At 34.7% G+C, this 23,260-nt stretch overlaps 1 protein-coding gene across 3 annotated transcripts in view; it reads left to right on the forward strand.

Annotated features, from left to right (window-relative positions):
- GBE1 (1,4-alpha-glucan branching enzyme 1) overlaps positions 1–22,915 on the forward strand; it is a 164,507-nt gene extending 141,592 nt beyond the window's left edge. For 2 of the 3 annotated variants that reach the window (XM_021402973.1, XM_021402987.1), the window contains 2 exons: positions 8,057–8,174; positions 9,883–11,294. In XM_021402973.1, the coding sequence (XP_021258648.1) occupies positions 8,057–8,174; positions 9,883–9,957 (193 nt within the window). In that variant the 3' untranslated portion in view covers positions 9,958–11,294. Of the gene's footprint in view, positions 1–8,056; positions 8,175–9,882; positions 11,295–20,864 lie in introns of those variants that run through there. The other variant, XM_021402981.1, reaches the window with a different exon arrangement.

A 23,260-nucleotide genomic window follows, 5' to 3' on the forward strand; every position in this document is an offset into this window, starting at 1 on the left:
TGTCTTACTAGCATATAATTTTGTCCCTTTAACGTCCTTATTATTACCTTGGTATTCTTGGTCTAGCTTGAAAATCTGGTTTCTGCTTTTTAGGATTTGAGGTGAATAAAAAGTTCATTGTTTAGTCATAATGATCTGGGACTATATTTCTTGGTTTTGTTGTGCATTTTAGTAATTCATAAATTATGATTGTGGCCATAGCTTTTCTTTTACAAAATCAATTCAACATTATAATAATGATTTTCAGTTCTACAGGTGCTTTCCTTTCCTTTTTCATTTTGTTCCTTATCTTCACTCTTTGGCAGGATATCTTCTTCAAGTGGTAACATTTTGGCAATGAAAATTGTTGCTAGAACAGCTTATCTGTTCTTGCTTTCTGTAAATATTTTCCTTTAGCTGTGATTCATTACTGTTGGCTTTGACTTCTCAAACCAGCTAGTATCTTTGTATGTAATAGACACATATCATCTTCATTATCATCGTCATGATTTCTCTATATCAGTGCTTTTTCCAACAGCTTTTCTGCATAATTTTCAAGAACAGAATGGCATTCACTAGCTAGATATCTTTTGCTCTTGAGTAGAGCATGGTTCCAGTAAATTCAGTCTAAAATCTGAGTTTGAGTAGCCTTGATGGAGTTTGCGACCATGGTACAACTTTAGTAGCTGCAAGTCTAATTGCAGGGATGTTGCTTTTCCAAACACAAACTTTCCACAGTGTGAACAGGCAAGCAAGTGTTGAAACAGATTGTCCATGAGGGTGTGCAGGCTCAATCTTTAGAGTAACCTTTTTAATGTCTTACTCGATAAAGCCCTGAGCAACTTGATCTAACTCTGTAGCTGACTTCCAGAGGTTCCTTCCAACCTAAATGTTTGATGATCCCACTTCTCCTTTAGGCTGGCTTATGATACTTTTTTTCTACTCTCTTGTGTGAATTTAAACTCTTGTGGTAAGTGGGGGCCATCTCTCTTACCTAGATGAGCTGTTTTTTCTAATTAACTTGCATCTATTTAGCAGTAGCTTTCCTAAATAGCAGCTTTCTGTTATTTCTGTCAGCAGAGTTTTTAAAGATGAGTAAACATAAGTAAATAATTGGAACCAACTTTAATTTGGGAAACACGCTGTTGATAATGCCAAAGCACTCAGAGTTGATTTTAAACAGATTGAAGTAGTGGAATATCTAAATGGAACTGAAACTGAAATTATAAACAGGAGGGAAATCAACTTTTTACAAGGGTAGATAGTAATAGGACAAGGGGGAATGGTTTCAAACTAAAGGAAGGAAGATTTTTGACTAGATGTCAGGGGGAAGATTTTTAACAGAGAGAGGGTGGAGAGGTGCTGGCACAGGCTGCCCAGAGAGGCCGTAGATGTACCGTCCCTGGAGGTGTTCAAGGCCAGGCTGGATGGGGCCCTGGGCAACCTGATCTAGTGCCTGACCTAGCAGTTGGCAGCCCTGCCCACAGCCAGGGGAGTTGGAACTTGATGATCCTTGAGATCCCTTCCAACCCAAGCCAGTCTGTGATTCAACATAGAAAGATGTTTGTGTTTATGGTAGATTTCTTGATTTTTCTGGACTTCAGTTAACAAAAAACACACTGCTTTCAGAAGGGCTCTGTTGAATCTGGGATGTTTCTCTTCATTTATAAGCTTCTGAGACAAATTCTGTATTTTCTACCTTCAACCTTTATACACATAACTTCAATATTCAGATGTCACAGAAAGAATACTTAAGTGTTTTCCTGTTAAATGTTTTTCTTCTTTGGGGAAAGTTTTGTACATGTTTCTAATATTGTCTTACTAACTTAAGAAGATATACTGAGTTTCAAGTTCTGTTAAACTGATTTAAAAACAAACAAATGAAAGGCACTCAAAACAGCTCTACAGGTGGCATTCTTTGAACACCAAGATGGCATAGAACTGTATGGCAAAGCACATTAAGGGTTGGTGGATGCGATTTACTCCAAAAGTATACTTCCAAGTCCATCTGAAATGTTAACGTCAATGCACCTTCTCATTCCTCTACATCTTATGATTACAGTGAGAATCCAGTGAATGCTGGGGGCAGTGGGAATTTCAGTATGCGCTTTCTGTCTGGCAGCTGTACCACTCAAAAATATATTAGTTTCATGACTCTATCCACGTACAATGAGTATGTATAAACATACAAGAGATAAGTTTTTTGTGGTAAACAAAATGGCACTTCTAAAGCATTGCACTTCAATTTTTTAATACAAGACTTCTCTAATTCTTTGTATAACCAGCTTTAGTTTTGAAGAAAGGGACAACAACTTATTCTAAGAACTGCCCTGAATTGAAGCCATTCTATTTTCATCTTTTCGTAGAATAACTCTGAGTTACATCTTCAGGGTGAGTAAACAGGTACCTACAGCCCTCCTGGTTCTCACTATAAAAGCAGGGAGTGTTTCTCTTCTGCTTTTTAGAGAAAATTAGCATGGTGTGTTACATATCTGAACCGCTGGCTGTATCTAAAGAACAGAAAAATGTGCCTAAGTAAGGAAAAATGTTATTTCAGATAATGGTGTGTTTAAGGGCATATGAACTTCTGGTCGTGATTGGTATCTGTGAAGGCTTCAAATGAGATGTGAAATCTGTGAACTTTGTATTTTGCCTCATGTAGTTTCCAATTTTGAATAGAGAAATACTGAAAAAGCAGGATTAGCTATTTTTGTGTTTTAATTCAAGTAGTAAAGGGAAATTTTGGTGCATTCATGACAGATTTTGAATCCACACTTACAAGGGTTGACTCTTAGTTTTCTCTTAGTAATTTCTATGCTGTTGGCTTAGAGTGACTTTTTTTTAATGAGCAAAGTTGGAAAAACTTGTATATTCAGCTTTTAAATGCTGATATGAGTCATCCTACTGCTTTGCTAGTTTATTCAGTCTGACCTCTAAGCATCCACTTATTACAATATTGAATTTAGTTCAGATGTAGGCTGCTTGCGAACTGTATGCTAGTTATTAAACAAGACAAAAGAGAAATGCTGGTACAGTACTTGTAGGTGGCTTTTGATTCCAATTTCAGATGGGCAAAAATATTTTACCATAATCTGAAGGTTAGATTTGTCATAATATTTTCAACTCATTAAAGGTTTTTATTTGGAAGTTTTTATCATGTACAATCACTGTGTATGTAGCTAATAAACTAATTGTACTCAAAAGCAGTTTAATGCTTAGCATCTGACAGAGTCAGCCTTGATTTTCTTCTGCTATGCTTAAGGATGATTTTTAAATTGCTAAACACGTCCTCATTAAAAAACTTCAGTACATCCAACTTTACTAAGTCCCAAATTCTCTGTCTTTTCAGACAAGAGCATTAGATAGGCATAAACGTGTATGGAAATTATGTCAACTTATTTTTGCCTAAGAGGAGAGTACTACGGTGTCCAATACTGCTAGCATTTCTTTATTATAAACATTACAGTCCCTGGAAGTCTCAGCATTTATTTTTATGTTCTCCTTCCCACCAGTGCTTATTAATGTTCTTGCATGTGGTAACATCTGAAAACATGCTGCTTTCGCCATCATTGTTATCTAGGAAGATGTGTTAATTTAAAAACTTACTAGTTCATTTTAAGTTTGGTTATTTTTTTCTCAGTTTTGGAATCAATTTTTATAAGCCTTTATTGAATAATGCTAATGTAACTGTTTTAATTCACTATCTGACTTCAGTAAAGAGAGAATTTTTCTGTACTTTGGTGTTGCATAGACCCATTAATGATTGAGGAAAAGCTTTTTTCTTTAATCTACTATGATATAACTTCTTTGAAAGAAGAAAACCATCCTTTAATATCTGTTCCTGGATTAGAATACTGAGTCAAGATGGATACAGAATCTGTCTTAACTTTTCCCAAAGAAAATTTATTTTCTCTCTTCACTATTCCATGCTTTTAAAGCTTTCTTTGTCTTGTCGTGCACAATACAGGATCACATGTGGAGAGCTGTTATAACAGTGCTTGAGCATCTATTTCTTCAAGAATCTATGACAATGAATTTGAGGGTGCAGGGAGAGGTTGTTGTTTTTATTTTTTCCTGCATTTCATTACTTTGTGCCAAATGCTCTAGTTAAATATCTCTTGCTTTTGTACAGCCTTTGCAAATATATTTAGAACAATGAGTAAATATATGAAACTATTTAATAGGATATAGGGTTCTTGAGAAGAGTTGGTCTTTTGTATGTGATATACAACTATGGGAGCATATACACAGCCATTTCTGTAAAGATTTACTCTAAGAAATATTGAAAGAGTCTTTATGGGAAAGTTGTTAGTTTTATATAAACAAACAAACAAAAGAAAGCACCCAAAATTTTCTTTGGAGATCCCAAATAGGAGGGTATACCCTAGTTGTTCCTTTTGAGTAAATCTTCTAATCCACATGGGTATAATGAGAATGAGAGAATAGAGAATATAGAGAATGCCTCTGTAGCTGCCTCAGTTGATCCCAGGACTGTTTGAAGGATCAAAGGCTTCTTCAAATTGTTCCCATATCTGTTGTCCATACCTTTCTTTCTTTCTAGCCTAAATTCATTTTCTGAAAGTTCCTATGTATGACCATAAAGTGTTTCAGCACAGGTCTTGATCCTTTTTTTACCTGTACTTTAGCTTTGTCCCTCCTGTATCGACAGAACCATATACTTTTGTTTCTAGCTAAGATATGATAGAAATGGATAAAAATGAAATCTTTTTAAGGTATTTTGTTTATATTTTGAGAAGAACAGCAAGAATGTGGGAGGTGATTTAATCTGAGCTGAAAAGAAAACAAACATTTATGTACATGTTCAAGCTCTAGGTATATGCCTGGAAAATGCCACAGAAACAGAAGTATGGGTGCTTAAACATTTAATTGTGTGTTAAAATCAAAACTATTAACAGTGCCTGATCCTAATTTTAAAACACATTATGAAAGGTGGAGGCAAAACAGCCAGGATGACATAGACTTTTTGTACATTTAGTTATCCTTCCTCCATTTCCAGTCTTGCTCAGTCATATTCAGACTTTCTAACTTGATGGGTCAAGTAACCTGTCATGTTAGTAATCTCTGTAATAGGACTTTTATGTATAATACAAAGGACCCAACTGTACTTAAACATCTATCATAGATCAAACACATTCAAATAAAATTATGTGAATCAAACCAGACTATACAGAAAATAAGTTTCTTTATAAATACTCAGTGAGTCTTACATCATTTTCCAGCTGGTCAGTAGAAATTCCTGTCTGCTCTTCTGCACGGTTCCTAATTATGCAGGGCCACCTCCCTCACAATTAACACTGGTATTCTTTTTTCAGTACTAAAGGTTGAGGAACAAAATACAAATTATTTCATTTTATAGTTTGCCTTTACTTGCTGGTGCTTTATGTGTCATTAAGCATGCAAAGATTAAATTAAAAATCTGCGTTGAAATATGTATTTCAAAATATCATAAAAGCATGGTAATTCAGTAATTAATGTGGTATATAATGACAGACTTTCCATTTCCAGCTCAATCTGTACAAGAGTTCATTGCTTTTACTGCTCTACTCCACTGTAGTAGTTAGGAAATGTACAGTTAGAGAATCAAACTGAACAGGAATTGGGCTTTTTTCAATCAGAGTGCAGGGTAGTATTTCCAGCATTCTGTCACTGAAACAAGAGAGACTTCACTGCAAAATAAAATGCTTCTATTATGTGCTTAATTAAAATGCAAAATTGTTGTTTAATGCTTCTATGAAGATAGCATTCAAAAACGTAAATGCTCATAAAATTCTGAAACGTGAATGCAACTTCTTTATGAGGTTTAAGTTGGAAGGGAAACGGTCTTGTTTACCAAACTAAGTCTTTTTCCTTCTAATATATGATGATCTTAGAATGCTTTTGTCCCCATTTTTCAGGATCTGGTTAGCAATAGTTCTGCCAAATAAGCTGTGCTGCGAGGTGTAGAGAGGCAGTGAATGCTAGGGAGCACTGCTAGACATACTTCTATAGTGTAGGAAGTTGGATAATTTGTTTCAAATTAGTATAGCCATAACAATTGCATTTGCTGTAAATAGTTTTAAAGGAATCATTAGAGATGTCAGACCTCTCAGCAACATTGATAAATTATTAAATTTAGTGTATAACGTAGATCATAGTAGCAATGAATGAAATGCTTGAGGGAGTCATTCTCCTGCCATATTCATAAAATATACAGTGGAACAGTAGCAGCCCTTGTTGATACTGGTTTTGGAAGGATGCTGAAAAGTAGGATCTGTAGTTTGGTTTGATATGTTGTGCATGGCAAGAAATGCCTAACAGTTTGAGTGTGTTTATGAAACAAAGGAGGGGGAGTATGTAGTGAGCATAGAAGGCATTGAGAATGAAAGCTGACAATGAAGAATAATTTTCCTAACATTTTCTTAAAAGACAAACGAGAAGCAGCAAACAAAAATACTGCTAGAGAATGTAATGTTTCTCTCTTTGTTACCTACTCTCTAGAAATCAAAAACTAACATAGCAGTTAGGACACTGATTTCTTTTGCTGCAAATACTTGTAGGGAAGACATTACTTAACATTAGTCATTTCAATAGCTAATTGACAGCTTTGGTTTTCTTCCCTCATCTGTACCTGTATTTCTTCTTTCTTACCTTCTGTCACCAAAGCCTGTGCAATCTGCTGGTCTTCTGAACTATTCCAGAATAAATTTGCACTTACTTTTAGTTTAGACATCTTTTGTGTTATGTCAGACTTCACATGAACAGTCTTTCTTGTTGTTGGGGATTTAAATTGGTAGGACTGTGGCAGTCAGGAAATTTTCTAAGTTCATCAGCACCTGTTAGAAATAGAGATGTAAGAAGACTTGAATAAAAACAATTCTGTCAATACCAAAATCCCTAGATTTTAATCAGGCCTGTTTTCAAAAGCGTGAGCAAATATAGAAGTCCAAGGGCAGTTAAGGAGCCTCTGAATGCAAATTGTATTGCTTCATTCTTCCCTAATCCTAATAAATACAAGCTCTATCAAAATAAGATTCTTCTGTGATTTTAAATTAAGGATGCAGATTGTGATTATGGAAGATTCATTTCTTTCTCTGTATGTGTTTGGGTTTTTTTTTGTCTTGTTTTGGGTTTGTTTTTGTGAGAGGGAGAACAGGAGTATAGACTGAGGCTATCTGTTGTAACTTCAGGAGGTAAAAGGTATTCTATTTATACCAGAACAAGAAATTCAAAACTATTGAAACTCAGGGCTTGTGTAATAAACTTATACAGCTGAAGTGATACCAGAAAATAATAAAATACTTCATTTGTTCTTGTCCCAAATAAGAACTATATTTTAGAATAAGTATTAGCTCTTTATTTCTTCCCTTATTTTTTATTTTCTTCCTTCAAAATCATTTTATCGCTTATTTTCGGATTGTGCAATTTTTTTTTAAAGTTCTTGTATGTCTCCGTACAGGTATTCCAACTCATTGTTAAAATGTTAAGTAACACCCCCATCTTAGCAACTGCAATCAGAATAATGCTTGTTTTAAAAGGTTTTCTATTAAATATAACTTTTCTTTTGTTCTTCTATGAACTTTGAAAGGAATTATAGGGTTTTATTGCTATAAATATATATACTTTTGTCTTTAACACTTGATCAGACTCTTTGGCAGTTAACCACTAATTGTTATTTTGGTGATTGTTCATAATTGTGTTATTTCTTATAAATGCGATTCAAGTCAAAGTCACTTATTTTGTTTACTGGTGTATACTTAGTCTAGATCACTGCACAAATTGCTGTGTATATCCACTGTAATACTGTAGATTTATCGTTCACTGAAAATTCCAGCAAAAGTGGGAAGCTACTTTACTTACTAGAATCACTACACTAAGATGAAATTTTCAAGAAAATATGTCATACAGTTCTTATAGGTTCTTTATATTTGCTCCCTCATATGCATATATACATACATATATAAATTTCCTCTATACTGAATATACTAGCATTAAATATGTTGTAGCAGTTCTTTCAGAATTTCCACTTTCATTTCCCATTTAACAGAATTTTGACATACTACCTTAACAGTCTTCTTAAGTATAAAATCCTTATGGATTCTGATGCTTCAGAATATGGAGGGCATCAAAGGTTGGACCACAATACGGAGTACTTCTCTGAAGAATATCATCACAATTATCGACCCAATTCAGTTATGGTAAGAAAGATGTTGTATTTTTATCTGAATAACTGAACAATTTTAAAAGTCTTCAATTATGGACTGTCCTAGTTTGTTTGGTTTTTTTACTTTCTGAAATTAGCCTGTGTATGAATACATCAGAGGTGATATTACTATGTTTTTATGGCTTATAATATTAACTGATTTTCTTTTGACATTACCTTTTGATTTGCATGTCCTCTTGCAGTGTCTGGCACACAACTTTCCTTTCCAAACAATATGCATGAAAACCTTCTAATGTACTTTTGAATTGTCATTTTTAATATAAGCATTTACTTTATTTTCATGTCTGAGAAACTCCATCTTCATGCTTTCTTTGTGAATAAAGCTATAGAAACTACTTTTTCATTGCTTTCTTAAAACCATTTGCTTAACTTCACAAAACCAACTGGCTTTATCCTCCTCAGTTTACAGAAAAACATAGAACAGACCTTCTCTGTTCCAGTCAAGAATGTTTAGTCCTAATTGTTCTGAATGAACACAGACTTTCCCTCAAATCACTTCAGATCAGCTTCTAATCACTTCGCTTGTATGGTTATATACACAATTTCTGTTAGCTGAGGTGGTGACTAATCAAAACCAAAATAGAGCCTATTGTCATTACTCTTGAAATCATAATCCCTTACCACAATTAATTTATAAATCTGCTGTTTCCCATTCTTTTTATATGTATACATATACATGTATGCATATACATATATATATATGCATATATGCGCATATATATATATACACTTGTTTGTATTTTCACAAGTTCAACAGGTACTAAGATTCAAAATGGCCATGAATTAGGCAGAGTTCACTGGAAACGTTCTGACAGTGCTTATGTTGCTGACCACATTTTCATATCTAAACCATATATGTGTGTGAAAGGGTGCGTGTACCTCTATACACAGGTATATCTGGATACAGAAACCCTTAAAGTGTATTATTTTTGTAATGTAACAGACTACAGATACGGAGTATCTACACTGGTACATGAATGACATTCTTCTTCCATGACAGAATGGATAAATCATCTTCTGGTGTCACATTTCTTGTGAGATCCAAATTCCTGAGAATTATTTTACGTTTTAATCTGTCTCTCACACTTTATTTTACCCTCTTTTATTATATTCAGAGTACTGACAATTCTTTTGTTTGCATGTTTTAAAATAGTTTTGTTACATTGTGCCTTTATTGTGCTTGACCTAAAGGATCTTGGGAACATGCTATTTTTTTTTAGTGTCTGTATGTGACAATGCCCTTAGATTATAAGTAAGTATCTATTATCATTAGCACACTAAGAAACTGAGGATCTAAAAGTTCATTCCTGCAGGTTATACAGCAAATTAATGCTCCCAGAATTCTTGCTTCCTGTGTCCCATTTAAGTGTGATGCTTTAGTGATTAGTGAGCATTTTAATCATCTGCCACTAACTTAAATTTTGCAAGCCAATTAACTGTAATTTAGAGTGTATATTTCACATTAGGACTTTTAGATGACGAGTGCAAATCATTCAAGACAGAAAAAATACAACAAAATGTGAAGATGCGACTTAACTAGGAGCATGTGGAAGATAAAGCATGTGACAAGCAAAGCAGCAAATGCAATTTTGCAGCATAAACTGTGGCATGGCAATGGCACTTCTGAGTCAGATAGGAACCCATCAGGGTGGGTCGTGACAACTTTCCTTTATGTCCTTCAGCAGTCCAATTCACAGACCAGCTTCAGCCAGCACTCCAGAAGATGCCACAAGCACCTCATAAAGGTAAAATGGTAGTAAAAGGACACAAAGGAAAAGTAATTGGGGTAAAAAAATGAGGAAAGTCAGACCAAATCCAGCAAGATATAACACCAAGTAAGAAAGAACCAAAGTTACAGTATATACCACCAGTTGGTATTTTACAATAGAACAGAAATGTTTTATCATAAATAGAAATTTAGATCCCAGTTCTTAGATAATCCATCATCCTTGAGAATTGCTTTAGTCCTGGTTTAATGTTAAGAAATCCGAGTAAATGTCTTCCCCACCATTTTCTTTTCAATGGCACCACCCTGGTGAACTCAGGAAAGGTTTTTTCTTGTACTTTAGTAATTATCTTATTGTACTTACATAATGCATGCGACTTAAGTTTCTAGTTTCAAAAATTTTAGTTCTCCCTTCACCACAAATACTTTTTTTATAGTGAAGGATGCACCTCCCTTAAGGTGTGCTGGGTAAACACTGTCAGTAAAACATGCCCACAGGACTATGACAAAATGAAATTACATGCAATAATTCTGCTGCTCAAGTCAAGCTTAAATAGTACACAAACACGTTATAGAAGTAGGAGATTAGATGTGACATAATCCATTCTAGAAACATCACCTAATAAAGGAAATATTCGAAGTGACATTGCAAAATGAGAAGAAAAGAAATGTGAAATACCTGGAGTGAAGAAAACTGGATGAAGAGTAAACTTTGTAAGCACTACTTGGCACTGTGAAATTTTGCTGTTGAATATATGATAATTCAGGTTCTGTAGAAGGCCAGATTTCAGAATCATCATGCATGCCTTGAAAATTCCATAGAAAAATACATCAAAAATATTATTTGTAAATCTAATTTTTCCATTTCACTGCTTGCTCTGCTGTGCATTGTTAACAAATACATGAAATGTATATAACTTCTCATGTGATCAAACCTTCTTAAAACAAGCTGTTAACCTATTTGTCATCAAATGGACTTTTAAACCATCTTATTTTTGTTTGTATTGCCACCATGGAAAAGAGGCTTTAGTAGTCTTTTTTGAGCTATGTTTGTTGTGGTTGCCACATTTCTGGAGGCGTTCAAGGTCAGCCTCCAGAAATGCTCCAGAGCCCTGGGCAGCCTGATTTCGTGGGTTGCAACCTGACCCGTGGCATGGGGTTGGAGCTAGGTGATCTTTAAGGTCCCTTCCAACCCAAGCCATTCTATGTTTTATGAAAGATGTGTGCTTTTTCAGTGCTTGCATAAGCATCTGGTTTTATATATGTCTTCACATTTCAAATTAAATGCTGCAGACATGTTTCAACTCCTGTAAGATCCTAGTGCCCCTTTATGTTTGTACCATACCTGATTATTGTAGCTGGATGTGAAAATTATATTTTGGGTGGGGAGAGGGTGGGGGAAGAAAAAAATCTGTTTCTAATAACATTCATCATTCCAAATGTTTTGTCAGGCATCTGACTTGATTGATTTTTATTGAAAAGGTAGTTAGATATCAAAGTGTGTCATAGTAACTTAAATATTTTTTTAATACTCCAGAAGTAAGAATTTGTATGGAAGCAGTGGGTTTTATACTTTTTTGCACCAACAGAACTGAGTAATAAGCAGTCTAAATGTAATGTCAAAGAGTATGTTATGTCATTGGCAAAATAGTATGCAGTTTATTGAGAAGTGTAATTGTTTAACATATTTCAGTTTTTATAGATTTACTTTTCCTGTAGTTCTTTTCAATTAGCTAAACAATAAGTGGAAGCTGAAATATTCCTTCTCCCTTTCATTAAATCAAATAGAAACTGTGTAGTTTATTCTAAGAATATCCTTACTGCTGGGTTGGGCTTTTTAACCTTGATCTTAATGTATAATATTCAGTGTCAAAGTGTAATTTCATGTCTCCATGAGTCTATTGACAAATTAAAAATATTCACACAGACTGAAATGATCAAAAAGCTTTTAGTGACCTTAGCTTTGAAAATAGTAATTTGAAAAACTTTCATGATAAGGATTCATGTATTGAATTTTAAAAGAATGATGTAATCTTTAACTGTTTTCTCCCCTAACATGCACAGATATACAGAATATATGAAAGAATGTTTGTAGTTAGAAAATTGACTGTTCTAACTAGGAAAATCAGCAGAAAGATCTTGCCTCTTGATTAAGATAAATCAACAATAAATGGATAAATTAGTTTTGTCATATTCATTGATCATTTTAATTCTTCAACAAACAAACTCACAAACAAGTATGATGATTCCAAAGTTAATCTGTTATCCACTTTCATTCAATCTTATTTTTTTTGGACTGCATGTTTGTTTTTGTCACGATTTTGTTGTCTTTTTGAAGTAACCTTTCTTAAGGAAGAGTGCAAAAGATAATAGAAATGTTGAGAGAGAGCCTGGAGATCTTTTGCATAAATGAAGCAAGACAGTCAGAGAAATGATTTTCTGCATATTCATGCTTTACAGCTGTAAATTGAAAAACAAATTGGAAGGCAGTGCTTCACATTATTTTAAGCATACCTTCTTTTTCATATGCAATATCGAGCAAAATGAAATCTGGAATGTGAAGTTCTTTATAACAAGTTACAGTCAGAAAGGAAAAGCTATCATGTATCTTATTCATTGATGGTTAATTATATTCTCAGAATAGTGTCAGTGTCTGACAATTAGTAGTGATACAGAGACATGAGATTGTCCAAAGCCCTCATTTTAATTAAAAGTTTGGGAAAATGTTGGCACAGACTCCTGTGATATTGCCTTCTGCATCCACCAGCTGCAATATGCACTATCAAATATTTTTCTGCAGTTCCTGATCTAGCTCTGAGTTCCAGCAATTCTCCCATCTGCTGCAAAATGACCTTGAAATGATTTTTAGGACTTGATGTTTTCCAACCCTCAAAGCGGGATGAAGGGTAGTTCATTACGGTTCCAGCCAATTTCAGTTGTGTTTGCACCTGGTACTGAATCTACTCTGGATCTGAAAATAGAAATGTAGTTTGTAGAATTTCTTACTCATGGTTTGTTTGTTTGTTTTAATATATATTTAGAGATTGCTATATATTGCAACCCTCTGAAAATATCTAAGGTGAGCTTCTTACTTACAACTGCTGTTATTCACAAATATTTCCTGTATTTTGTATTTCTGTATTCTTAACTTTTCTAGTCTCTTGTTTCTTGAAATTATCCAGCAAAAAAAAAGAGTATAAGAAATAAGTATTTGAATGGCTGAAAAGCATTGTATATACTCCTGTGAAATGGTAGCAAGACCAGGTTCTGTTCCCTGTTTCTGCAATAGCCTACATAAACAGAATATGTTCTCGATAGAATACCATCTATGTAAATGGAAAACAGGTTGCTTGTAAGAAATGTTTTCATGTGTATTGGATTGGCTGTACTATATTAGTGATAGAAACTCTGATCTATGTGAAATTTGCCTAATTCCAAACAGTGTGGCTGCCTTACATTTTAAATGGACAGGTAGTATAAAAAGGTTGAAGAGGAGATAATAAAAAACACATTGTATGTATTTGACTTACAAATATTTCTGTCCTCAGTCATCATCTTTGTTAGCAATTCTGCCTGTGAAGTCAACCACAACTATTCCACTTTATTCCCGCTGAATACTCCATTGAGGATAGAAAGATTCTCAATATCCTGATGACTAAGCATCTAAAAATTAACTTTGTCAAAAACTTTTTTCACAGCTGAGTCACCCTAACTGTCCCCAGAGGATCTGATGTTCTCCCTTCCACATATTCCACTCTCTCCATTAGTGAAGGTCTTAAGAGTCTCCTGATGTGTGTTTTTTGATGGTTTCCTAAAATAGAAGAGTTTGTGTGACAGCACAGAGGATAGGAGGTCATAAGTAAGCAATTAGTGAATTGAACCTTTGTTTTCTACACCGAGATATCTAAAGCCTTGAGTAACCTTGTTTGACCTCATAGCTTACCCTGTCTCTTGAGGCCCCTTCCAATGTGAATGAGACTGTAATCCTGAAGGGGAGGAAGGAGTTAGAAGGGCCTGTAGGATGAGCACAGAATGCTTGAAACAAGATTCAGAGGGTGATATAATTGAAAGGTAGTCAAGAAGTTGATTAGCTATGAATGTATTCTCCTTAACATTCTGTACTTTGAGTTTTCACTTATATCCATGTTCATCAAGTAAGCCTAGTGAAATGATGAAGAAGACATGAATGAAATAAAATTTGTAATCAGAAAAACAGGTTATAAGAACAAAGATCAACCAAACTTAAGCTGTTAATTGGAACTATATAATTCAGCAACAGTATATGAGAAGAAAAGCAAGACTAGAAGAAACTTCTGAAACTGTCCTCACTGGTGTATAGAAAAAAACAAGAAAAACAACATTTGTCTATAATTTCCTTTAATGATAAATGTCTGAGTTTCCTGTTGTGCTTTGAACCAAGATGCTTTTATATACTGTTACACGATCTGAGCTAGATAAACATTTTGAAGTCGGCAGTTGGGGCACAGGGAGTTGAACATCTTAAGAAAGGCTTCCAAAAGTCCTTTCTCAGTGTCCACATCTCCTGGCTTTGAAGAGATAAACTTAGGGTAAGATAGACTGGGAAAAGGAGATCAAGTTTTTTACTGTTGTGACCAGCATCATGAAGAATAATAGAGTAAGCATGTTAAGAGAGAAAACATGGATGTTGGTGCTAAGGTATTTGTACTGAGCTAAAATGGGGAAAAAAACAGTTCTTTTTTAATCTTTTTTTATTATTATTTCTGTATCCAAATAAAGATTAAGGATATAAACTAGTGTAATGTAATAACACTTTACATTAAATCATCTGTCTTGTTTTTTTGTTTTGTTTTGTTTTGTTGTTGTTGTTTTGTTTTTTGCCCTGGAACATCCCTTAAAGATAAGTCAGTTATCTTAAGTGACTTTTATTTTTATAATTGTTAACTGAATGCCAACACCTCAATAACTGTTCTATGTAAAATAGAACATATACGCTGAACCTAGCAATAAAAAATAAGGAGCTACTTGGCAAACTTAATTACATATGGCAAATAAAGGAATAGGGCATGTAATGAAGGACTATAAAAGCAAGCTGTAGACTATTAAGAGCGAAATCAGAGAGTTCAAAGCCTAATTGGAATTAAAAACTAGTTAGAGATATTAAGGATGACAAGGAGAGAGTTCTATAAGTGTGCAGAAAGTGTACAAATACCAAAAGAGCTCAAGAAAAAATGCTGGTTCCTTGAGAAAGGGTGGAGTTAAACATGATTTTTTGCTTTTAAACTTCAGCCTCTGAGAACAAAGCCTGCTTTCCAACTCTTGCATGCCAGTACACTATTGAAAAGAATGTAGGAGCAGCAGAGCAATAGGTTAGGGTCACCTTAAAGAAGCTGGATAAATGGGATATATCCAGGGATTTGGAAAGATTTCGGTGGCGTGGATGCAAAGCTGAAATCATCTGTGAAAAATCATAGTGTCCAGGGGAAATTTTTGGCAACTGAAGAAAGGGTGTAGTAAAGGCAAAAAAGAAACCTAAGGAATCTGTAGGCTAGTGAGTCTTACCTTCTCAGTCCCTTGGGAGATCATGGACCACATCCCCTTGGAATTCATATCTGAAGAGGTAGGTATGAGTCAATCAAAAGCCAACTCAGATTTAGCAAATACAAAACATACCTGATAACCCAGTTGTTTTCTCTGATGAAACATCTAGCTACATGCATGAGGTTACTACAGTCAAAGCTGTAAGATTTTAAGCTTTGTCTCCTACAAGTGGAAGTATGAGCTGGATGGGAAGATTGTTACGCATGTTGAAAACTGGTTGGGCTGCTGCAGTTTTAGTAGTCAGAGGCTCAATGTCCAGCTGTTGACTGATATCAAGAAGACTGCTCTAGGATTTGCTGCCAGGGCTGTTTCTGTTTGATGGAAGTCTTTATCAGCAACTGCAATAATGAGACAAAGCACACCCCCAGCAAATTTGTAGATGATGCTGAATTAGTGTCAGTCATTGACAGATTGAATGTTGGAGGTCCAATCCAGATGCATCTTAATAAATCTGAGGATTTACCAATAGAAAAATCAATGAAAAAAAAAATCAGAAGAATCCCATGTACTAGAAAAGATTAGAAACCTAGTATTCTGAGTAGGAGACCTCATAAAAAGAACTGGCTATTACGCTGGATACCAGATTGAATTGATTGGAGTTTGTCACAGACGCATACCATAAAATGTTAGAACACATGTCTTCATTAATGCATTTCAGTGTGTTGGAATTATCATTAAAATTCTTTAATTTAACTTGGACTTTCCTAAAAACAAGTGAACGAAACATTAAAAAATATACATAGTGGTTTACCTCAGAAATGCAGAAAGAACCATGATTGCCCTTTTTTTCAGTATTTAAAGAAGAAAGAACTTAGTAATGCAGTAGAAGCATGAATGTGTGTCTCTGGGGATGGTGTACTTTTCCTGTATGCTATTGCAAATTTATTTTTCTACAATATTAAGTACTATATGTATGTGTTCTGATATGAATCAGAACAATGGATTAAAATACAATAAGCAAACAGTTCTTAATCTAAGTCGGATAGAAAAATTAAAATACATTTATTGTCACTAATTAAGGCATACTTTTATTTGCTTTTAGCTAGGGTTTATCTATTCTTTATATATTCAAATGTACCTGGACTTAAATATAATAAGATGCTTGCATTTCAATTTATCCTGTCAGTAAAGGATTTCTTTTTTTTTATTATTTTTTTTTTAACTGTACCACTTGATGGCAAATTCTGGCATGTGCAAAAAATATGCAAAATGCTATCTCCTATTAAATATTATTGAATTGTGTGAATTACAAATTCAAGAGGGAGCAGGACTGTAGTAAATTACTAAGTGGCCAATAATCTAGACAGTTTAAGTTTCTTGTCAGCTTTTCCAACTGCACTGATTTTTTTTATTTTTTTAATTCATGTATATCACTATTTCTACCATAGTTCTTGTGTTTTTGTTTTTTTTTTTATTATTATTTACATCCCGACTTTATAGAATTATTTAAGGTTCAAGAACTTCTATAAGCTACTAACTAGGCAGGATGCTGTGATCCACCTAGAGGTAGGTATGAAAGGTAGATTAAGTTGATAGTATACTTAAAATTCTTACCCTTTATAAAGGAGTATCTTTCAAAACAGAACTAATACTTGCTTTGGAATTTTCTCTTCCACTTGCCCTCTTCAAAGGAGAGACCTAAATCATATTCTGAGACAGGCAAAGAAATGCAGCTCATATGTCAACGGGTGAATGAAGTTGCACACGATCCCCCAACCTTAGACCCATTCTGCTTAATGTCTTCATTACAAGTGCACTTTGCTCTACAGAGTAATTGTATAGTTTTGACAAGGCAGTCTCTTTTCCAGTGAATTCAGAAAATATGTGAAGTACTCTGTAAACCATTGAACAATCTGAAGGCATAAACTTATTAATTGTTGAAAGACAGTGTGTAAATTGAGGTCGTATTTGTATTTTCATGTTGTTCTATGTTCTAATAGCTGCCTGCTCTACTAAACTGTATTTTCTGAAAGACAATAATTACATGCTCAGGAGTATTGTATTGCAGTAGTACAAACTTAAGGGAATATTTTACCAAATAGTCAGCTGCCTGAAGAATTTGCATCTAGCCAAAAATAAATTTATAATATGCTGTTTGTGGAATATCCTAGAGAAGTTCACACCTCTTGTGAACTGGGGGATTGAAGTAACTGTTCAGCCAAAGACATCTTTTATTGGGCCCCTCACTGCAAAAAAGACACTGAGGCCTTGGAGCGTGTTCAGAGGAGGGCGACGAAGCTGGTGAGGGGTCTGGAGCACAGGCCTTATGAGGAGCGGCTGAGGGAGCTGGGACTGTTCAGTCTGGAGAAGAGGAGGCTCAGGGGAGACCTCATCGCTCTCTATAACTACCTGAAGGGAGGTTGTAGTGAGCTGGGGGTCAGCCTCTTCTCTCTTGTAACTAGCGACAGGACGAGGGGGAATGGCTTCAAGTTGCGCCAGGGGAGATTTAGGCTGGACATTAGGAAATACTACTTTTCTGAAAGAGTGGTCAGGCGCTGGAACGGGCTGCCCAGGGAGGTGATGGAGTCACCGTCCCTGGAGATGTTCAAGAAACGTTTAGATATAGCGTTGGGAGACATAGTTTAGTGGGGTTGGTGGTGGTAGGTGGATGGTTGGACTAAGTGATCTTGTAGGTCTTTTCCAACCTAGCTCATTCTATGATTCTATGATTCTATCTTAGCTCAATAAAACAGTATTGGATAGTCTGGTCAACCTGAAGCACAAGGGAGCATTTCATACAGACACAGCCTCAGTTAAGGCCACCTGAAAGTTGATCTCTTGATGCTGGAAGTTTAATATAATAAATTTAATTCAATCTGAGAGGGCGTATTTTTCTGTATTATGGCTCTAAGCTGCTCACATGTTTTCAGTATGATTAAGAATTGCTTGGAGAAGGTTGAAATGCCTAGTTTTTTTTTTCCTGTTATTGTCTCTGGATTTGCTAGTTGCAACAGACAAGATGTAATCTCAGAATTTTTAAAGGCTGCTTTAAAAATTTGGCTTCTGTTTTTTTTTTTTTTGTTTTGTTTTGTTTTTTTTCTTTGAAACACAGGTAGTGTGTAATCTAATCAGTATACCACTACTGCCAGGCTGCCAAGGGAGTTCAGTAATTACAAGTATGATGGCTCTTAGTCTGGACAGAGGATGAGTGTCTATGGCTAGGAGGAAATCAGGAAAAGAATAGAGAAAATAAACTGAAACACGTGGAGATGTGTTTTTACAAGAGTGGTAGTTAAAGGTGATGAAAGAAAAGGAAAGGCTGAGGAAGCTCTGGGGTTTGAGTGCCAGAAGGAGGAGTGGAAGTCAGAAATCTGCACTAGGAAGGCTGAAGAATTTGCTGGATCCTGGGTGGGTAATCTTCCAGATCTCACCTCATGAAGGATGAGCAATCTTTCCAACCTCTTTGGTCACATTTTTTCTAGCCTTTCCATCACCCAAATGTTCTGAATTATTTTTTGAAGAAAGTAACAGGAATTGTCTAGTGCTTGTGTAGAATTTTTATTTTAAAAAATTTGTATTCCTACCAGTGAAATGAATATGTAACCTGCAACGGAGAGTATTCCTTGCTCATGCCATAATGGTTTTTTTGTTTCTTGTAATTTTGTGTAGGCCTTAGAGGTGGTTACACTGATAAATGACATAAGTTGATAAGATCAGGAACTAATGTTTTAGCTGACTTTTCTGTGATGTAGTAAGCCTACCAAGTCAATAAGCACTAAAACCTATTTTTAATTTGCCAAGGCATGGAAAGAAAGTAATAAACTTGCAGTTGAATCTCTTCATGACTAGCAGAAAAACAAGCAGAAAATTCTTATCAAAGTATAATATTTTACACAAATTCCAAAATTGCACCTGAAACCAGTTCTAAAATTTTGATGGCATTGTACTGGTGGAGTGCTTCCACAGTGCTCTCAGATTCTCAGCTGCACAAGTTGACTTTATAGGAACTGAGATAATACTTTCCTCCTAAGATCTGATATATTATTGGCCTGGCTATAACAGAATTGATATGTCCTGTATTAACGTCAATTTTTGCTGCCTTAACCAAAGTAACTTTTTATGAATATTTTCTTAGAAAAATTATTCCCTTTAGCTCCTTCCCTTTTTCATCATACCAACTCAGAGTGCTGAATTTCTCAATACAGAATTTAAAAATCTCTGCATTATCTATACATTCTGATCTAGTTGATTTCATTAAATATTTCCTCCCCTGAACAGGGGAGCTATTTATCACTGAAACCTTAGGGGAAATCATTATGTTCACTGCCTTTCAAGAAGCATTGGGCATGGCTCTGTCTGATTCAATGAAGATCAGCTCTTCTTTTCCTTTTTCTCCTTTTCTTAAAGCTCTTTGCTCTATTGCTTCATTCTGTTTTGAAAACTATGAAAGCCTTTCATGTCATTCAGCTCTAGTTTGCAGATAACATAGTTGAAATTGTGGAATATTAGATATTCCACAGGGATGGAGAGTAGTCTAAAGGAGGATGTTGTCAGAATGAAGCCGATAATCTTCAATCTTATGTTACCTTTTATAATTGCATTTTTATTGACTTGTTCAGCAAACACATTCATACACTTGACAATTGATGGAGTACCATATATCATGGTAATTGGTAGGTAGTGCATATCAGTCTCATTTTCAGATTGCGATTCTACTTTGCTTAGAAGGAAAGTCATGTAAAATATATTGCCACAAGCTCTTTTGTGATCTATGAGAAGTCTTGATTTTATGCATATCTTTTCCATGGTAATCAGATAAAAAAGGGTAAAGCAAAATGCAATAGTGTAATGGTTAATTTGAATCTATATCTAGTTTTTAGAGTGATTTCTAGCGACTAGCAGTGAAACTCCATAGATGCCAAGATTGAGAAAAATGCAACACTGTGTCATAATGTGTCATATTTACCTGTATGAAATGATATCATATACCTTGAGGCAACTTTACGTCACAGCAGAGGAGTGTTCAGATGCTGTTGTAAAACTTTCTTGTATATCGTTATGTAGTCTATTGATGTAGATGTCGAGTATTATAAATTGAACTTTGGAAGTCATATGAGGCCCTCTACTGGTAGCCACTTTAAATCTATCAAAGCAAGATTTATACAAAGAGAAAAGAGGAGAGACTGTAATTAAGATGTCTTTTAAACTTTTAGATTATCTTGTATAACTCAAGTGCTGGGAACGAAGTATCCAATCACACTTAAAATACAATGAGAATGACTTACAAGATCACAAAAATGAGAAATTTTGAATGGCTAAGTATTACATATGTTGTTTCATATACTGTTTTTTAGAAAGTGAATCCTGTGATGTTCATGGATTTTTCAACTATTGTTCTTCTTATCATCTTTTTACTAGGTGTACATTCCAAGCAGAGTGGCTATTGTGCTTCAGAATACGGATGTCCCACAATGAAGATCTCTGTAACTATCACTGAAGAAGCTAGTGATAGAAGTGCTGATACACCGTACTACTACTAAGTGTAACAAAACTAGCTCTAAGGAATCTTTCTGAAGCTGAATATAGTAATATTAATGTTTTTAAAATGCAGTATTAATATTCACATGTAAATGCAGAGGTCTGCACTTGCTAGTACCTATTTTTAGGAAATGTTAAGGAAGAGAAAGAAGAATGTTGTCGTTTTGGTAATAGAAATTTTCTCTCACAATATTGCAAAACAGCAGGTATTCTCAATTAAAATGTTGTTTACAGAATTTTATGAGGAATAGCATTCTTAACCAAAAGTGATCCTGCTCCAATGTTTGTAATTTCTTAAAATCTTCTGTCTCAAAAAATGAATTAAAATGCTCATTATATGTAAATGCTGCTTATTAATGATGGTTTGCTTAAATAAAGCAAAAGTTTTTTGGCTGAAAGGCAGCCTTAAGGATTTGTGGGACATAGTTGGAGGCTCCTCTTCTGCAATGAGTTCTAATGTGCAATTTAAGACTTTTACCCAAATTAATGACAAGATCCTTAAGAGTATTGTACTCTGCAATTTTTTTTATTTGATTAAAATTGCAAAAAGATGCTGAACAACCAAGCAGGTGGACTACTGACTGCTGACCTGCTGATGCCACTGTGCTGCTTACTTGCTTTCTATCAAATTACTTAGTCTGTGCACCTCACTTGCTACGGCTGAAAATAACCAATACCTAACTGTTTTATTTGCACTGCTAAGGTCTTCACTAAGAAGAATGTTACTCTGGAAAATGTTCTAAATACATAATTCATCTTAATGCTTTAATTTCAGTGATGTTAGGACTTTGTAATACTGACTTCACTATTTCCAGAAGCTGCCTTTCAGCTTGGAGCGTGAGCTGCTTCTTGCACTTTCATAAATTCTAAAATGTTTATGTTTTGAGAAGAAGCTGTCTCAAAATACAGTAATCAAGGTTGTTTTTTTTTTTTTTTTTCATTCCAGTGAAATCAAGATAGTTAAATTATTGGAATGCTGCTAAGATTATTCAAGAGAATTCTGTAATAAGTAGAACTTTTCTTTTTGTAAGGATTAAGATTCTTTGTATTTGAAAATGTATTAAGGAGTACTCTGAAAAATTAATACCAAATTAATGAAATGTGCGTTTTTTTTCCACTTGTTCAAAGGCATATTAGAATTTGTTATGAAATGAATATCTCTTTTTTACATGTCTAAATTCTGTAACTCTAAATTAGCCAGAGGAAGATGCCCATAACCATTTCAAAAAGTTTTTTTTCTTTGTTTCTTGTTTTTTATCCAGCTTCCTACATGAACCATTGTGTAAATTACTGAAAAACTGTGCCGACACTGAAAGTCTATTCACAGTTCTTGAAACGGTTACTTGTACTTCTATATAGCTTACTTCTAAAGCTAAATAAGGAATATGATGGAATTTTACAGCATGATGGAAAACAGTCTTTTGGTAACATTCACAATGATAGGACTTTATGAACATCCCTAGTTTGCTGTATTTTTTGTGACAGAGAATTCTGTATTGTAGTGGAGTACTGCAATATTGTCTACTACCATGTTTCGTTTTCTAATATACCAATTTGCTCACTGCTTGGTAGTGGGCTAATAAAAGCATTTCTATACTGAGACTTTGAAATTGAGTTTTTGAAAGAAAATACACAGAACTATTCTAGCAACTGGAACTGATTATCTTTTTTTTTTCACAAATTCTTTTCCTTCTATTGAAATAAAGAGGAACTTCTAATATGTATACTGTATTTGCTTTACTTTATTTAGTAGGTGTTTTTAGTAGGTGGGGTTTTGCTTTTTGTTTTTATTGACACTGGCTCCAGCTTTCCAAAAGCAATGGAAGGCAAGTCCCCTTGTCGAAACTTTTTGCAAGAGAAGTAATAAATGTGTGATGTGAAGGAAAAAACTGTAAAATTACGTGCAAATAAACTGAGGAGAATAATACAAATGCATTTATGTTTTCGTTGCTTGTACTGTGAAAAGATTGTGTGGTAGTCTTAACACTGGATAGCCCAATATGTAATCCTGTCTTGGAATCAGTAACTTGTCTTGGTCAGAAACAATCTAGGGAGAATGGTAGATTATTTGGCTTACATATATCACTTGTATGTAGTAATAATAAAAGCAAACTACAAGATTTGCAAGGTGAGCACGTAAATATAAGAAGCATAATAATCAGGGAATTTTTGGAGACCTTATGTACAGTCAGCCCCCTGAGCTGTAAGACAGGGATGGGAAGCAGAATAAACAGCCAATTCAGGGGGAATCAGTTAGCAACATGCTACTTAACCTG

The sequence above is a fragment of the Numida meleagris genome, chromosome 1, assembly GCF_002078875.1.
Source record: "Numida meleagris isolate 19003 breed g44 Domestic line chromosome 1, NumMel1.0, whole genome shotgun sequence".
NCBI lineage: Eukaryota > Metazoa > Chordata > Aves > Galliformes > Numididae > Numida > Numida meleagris.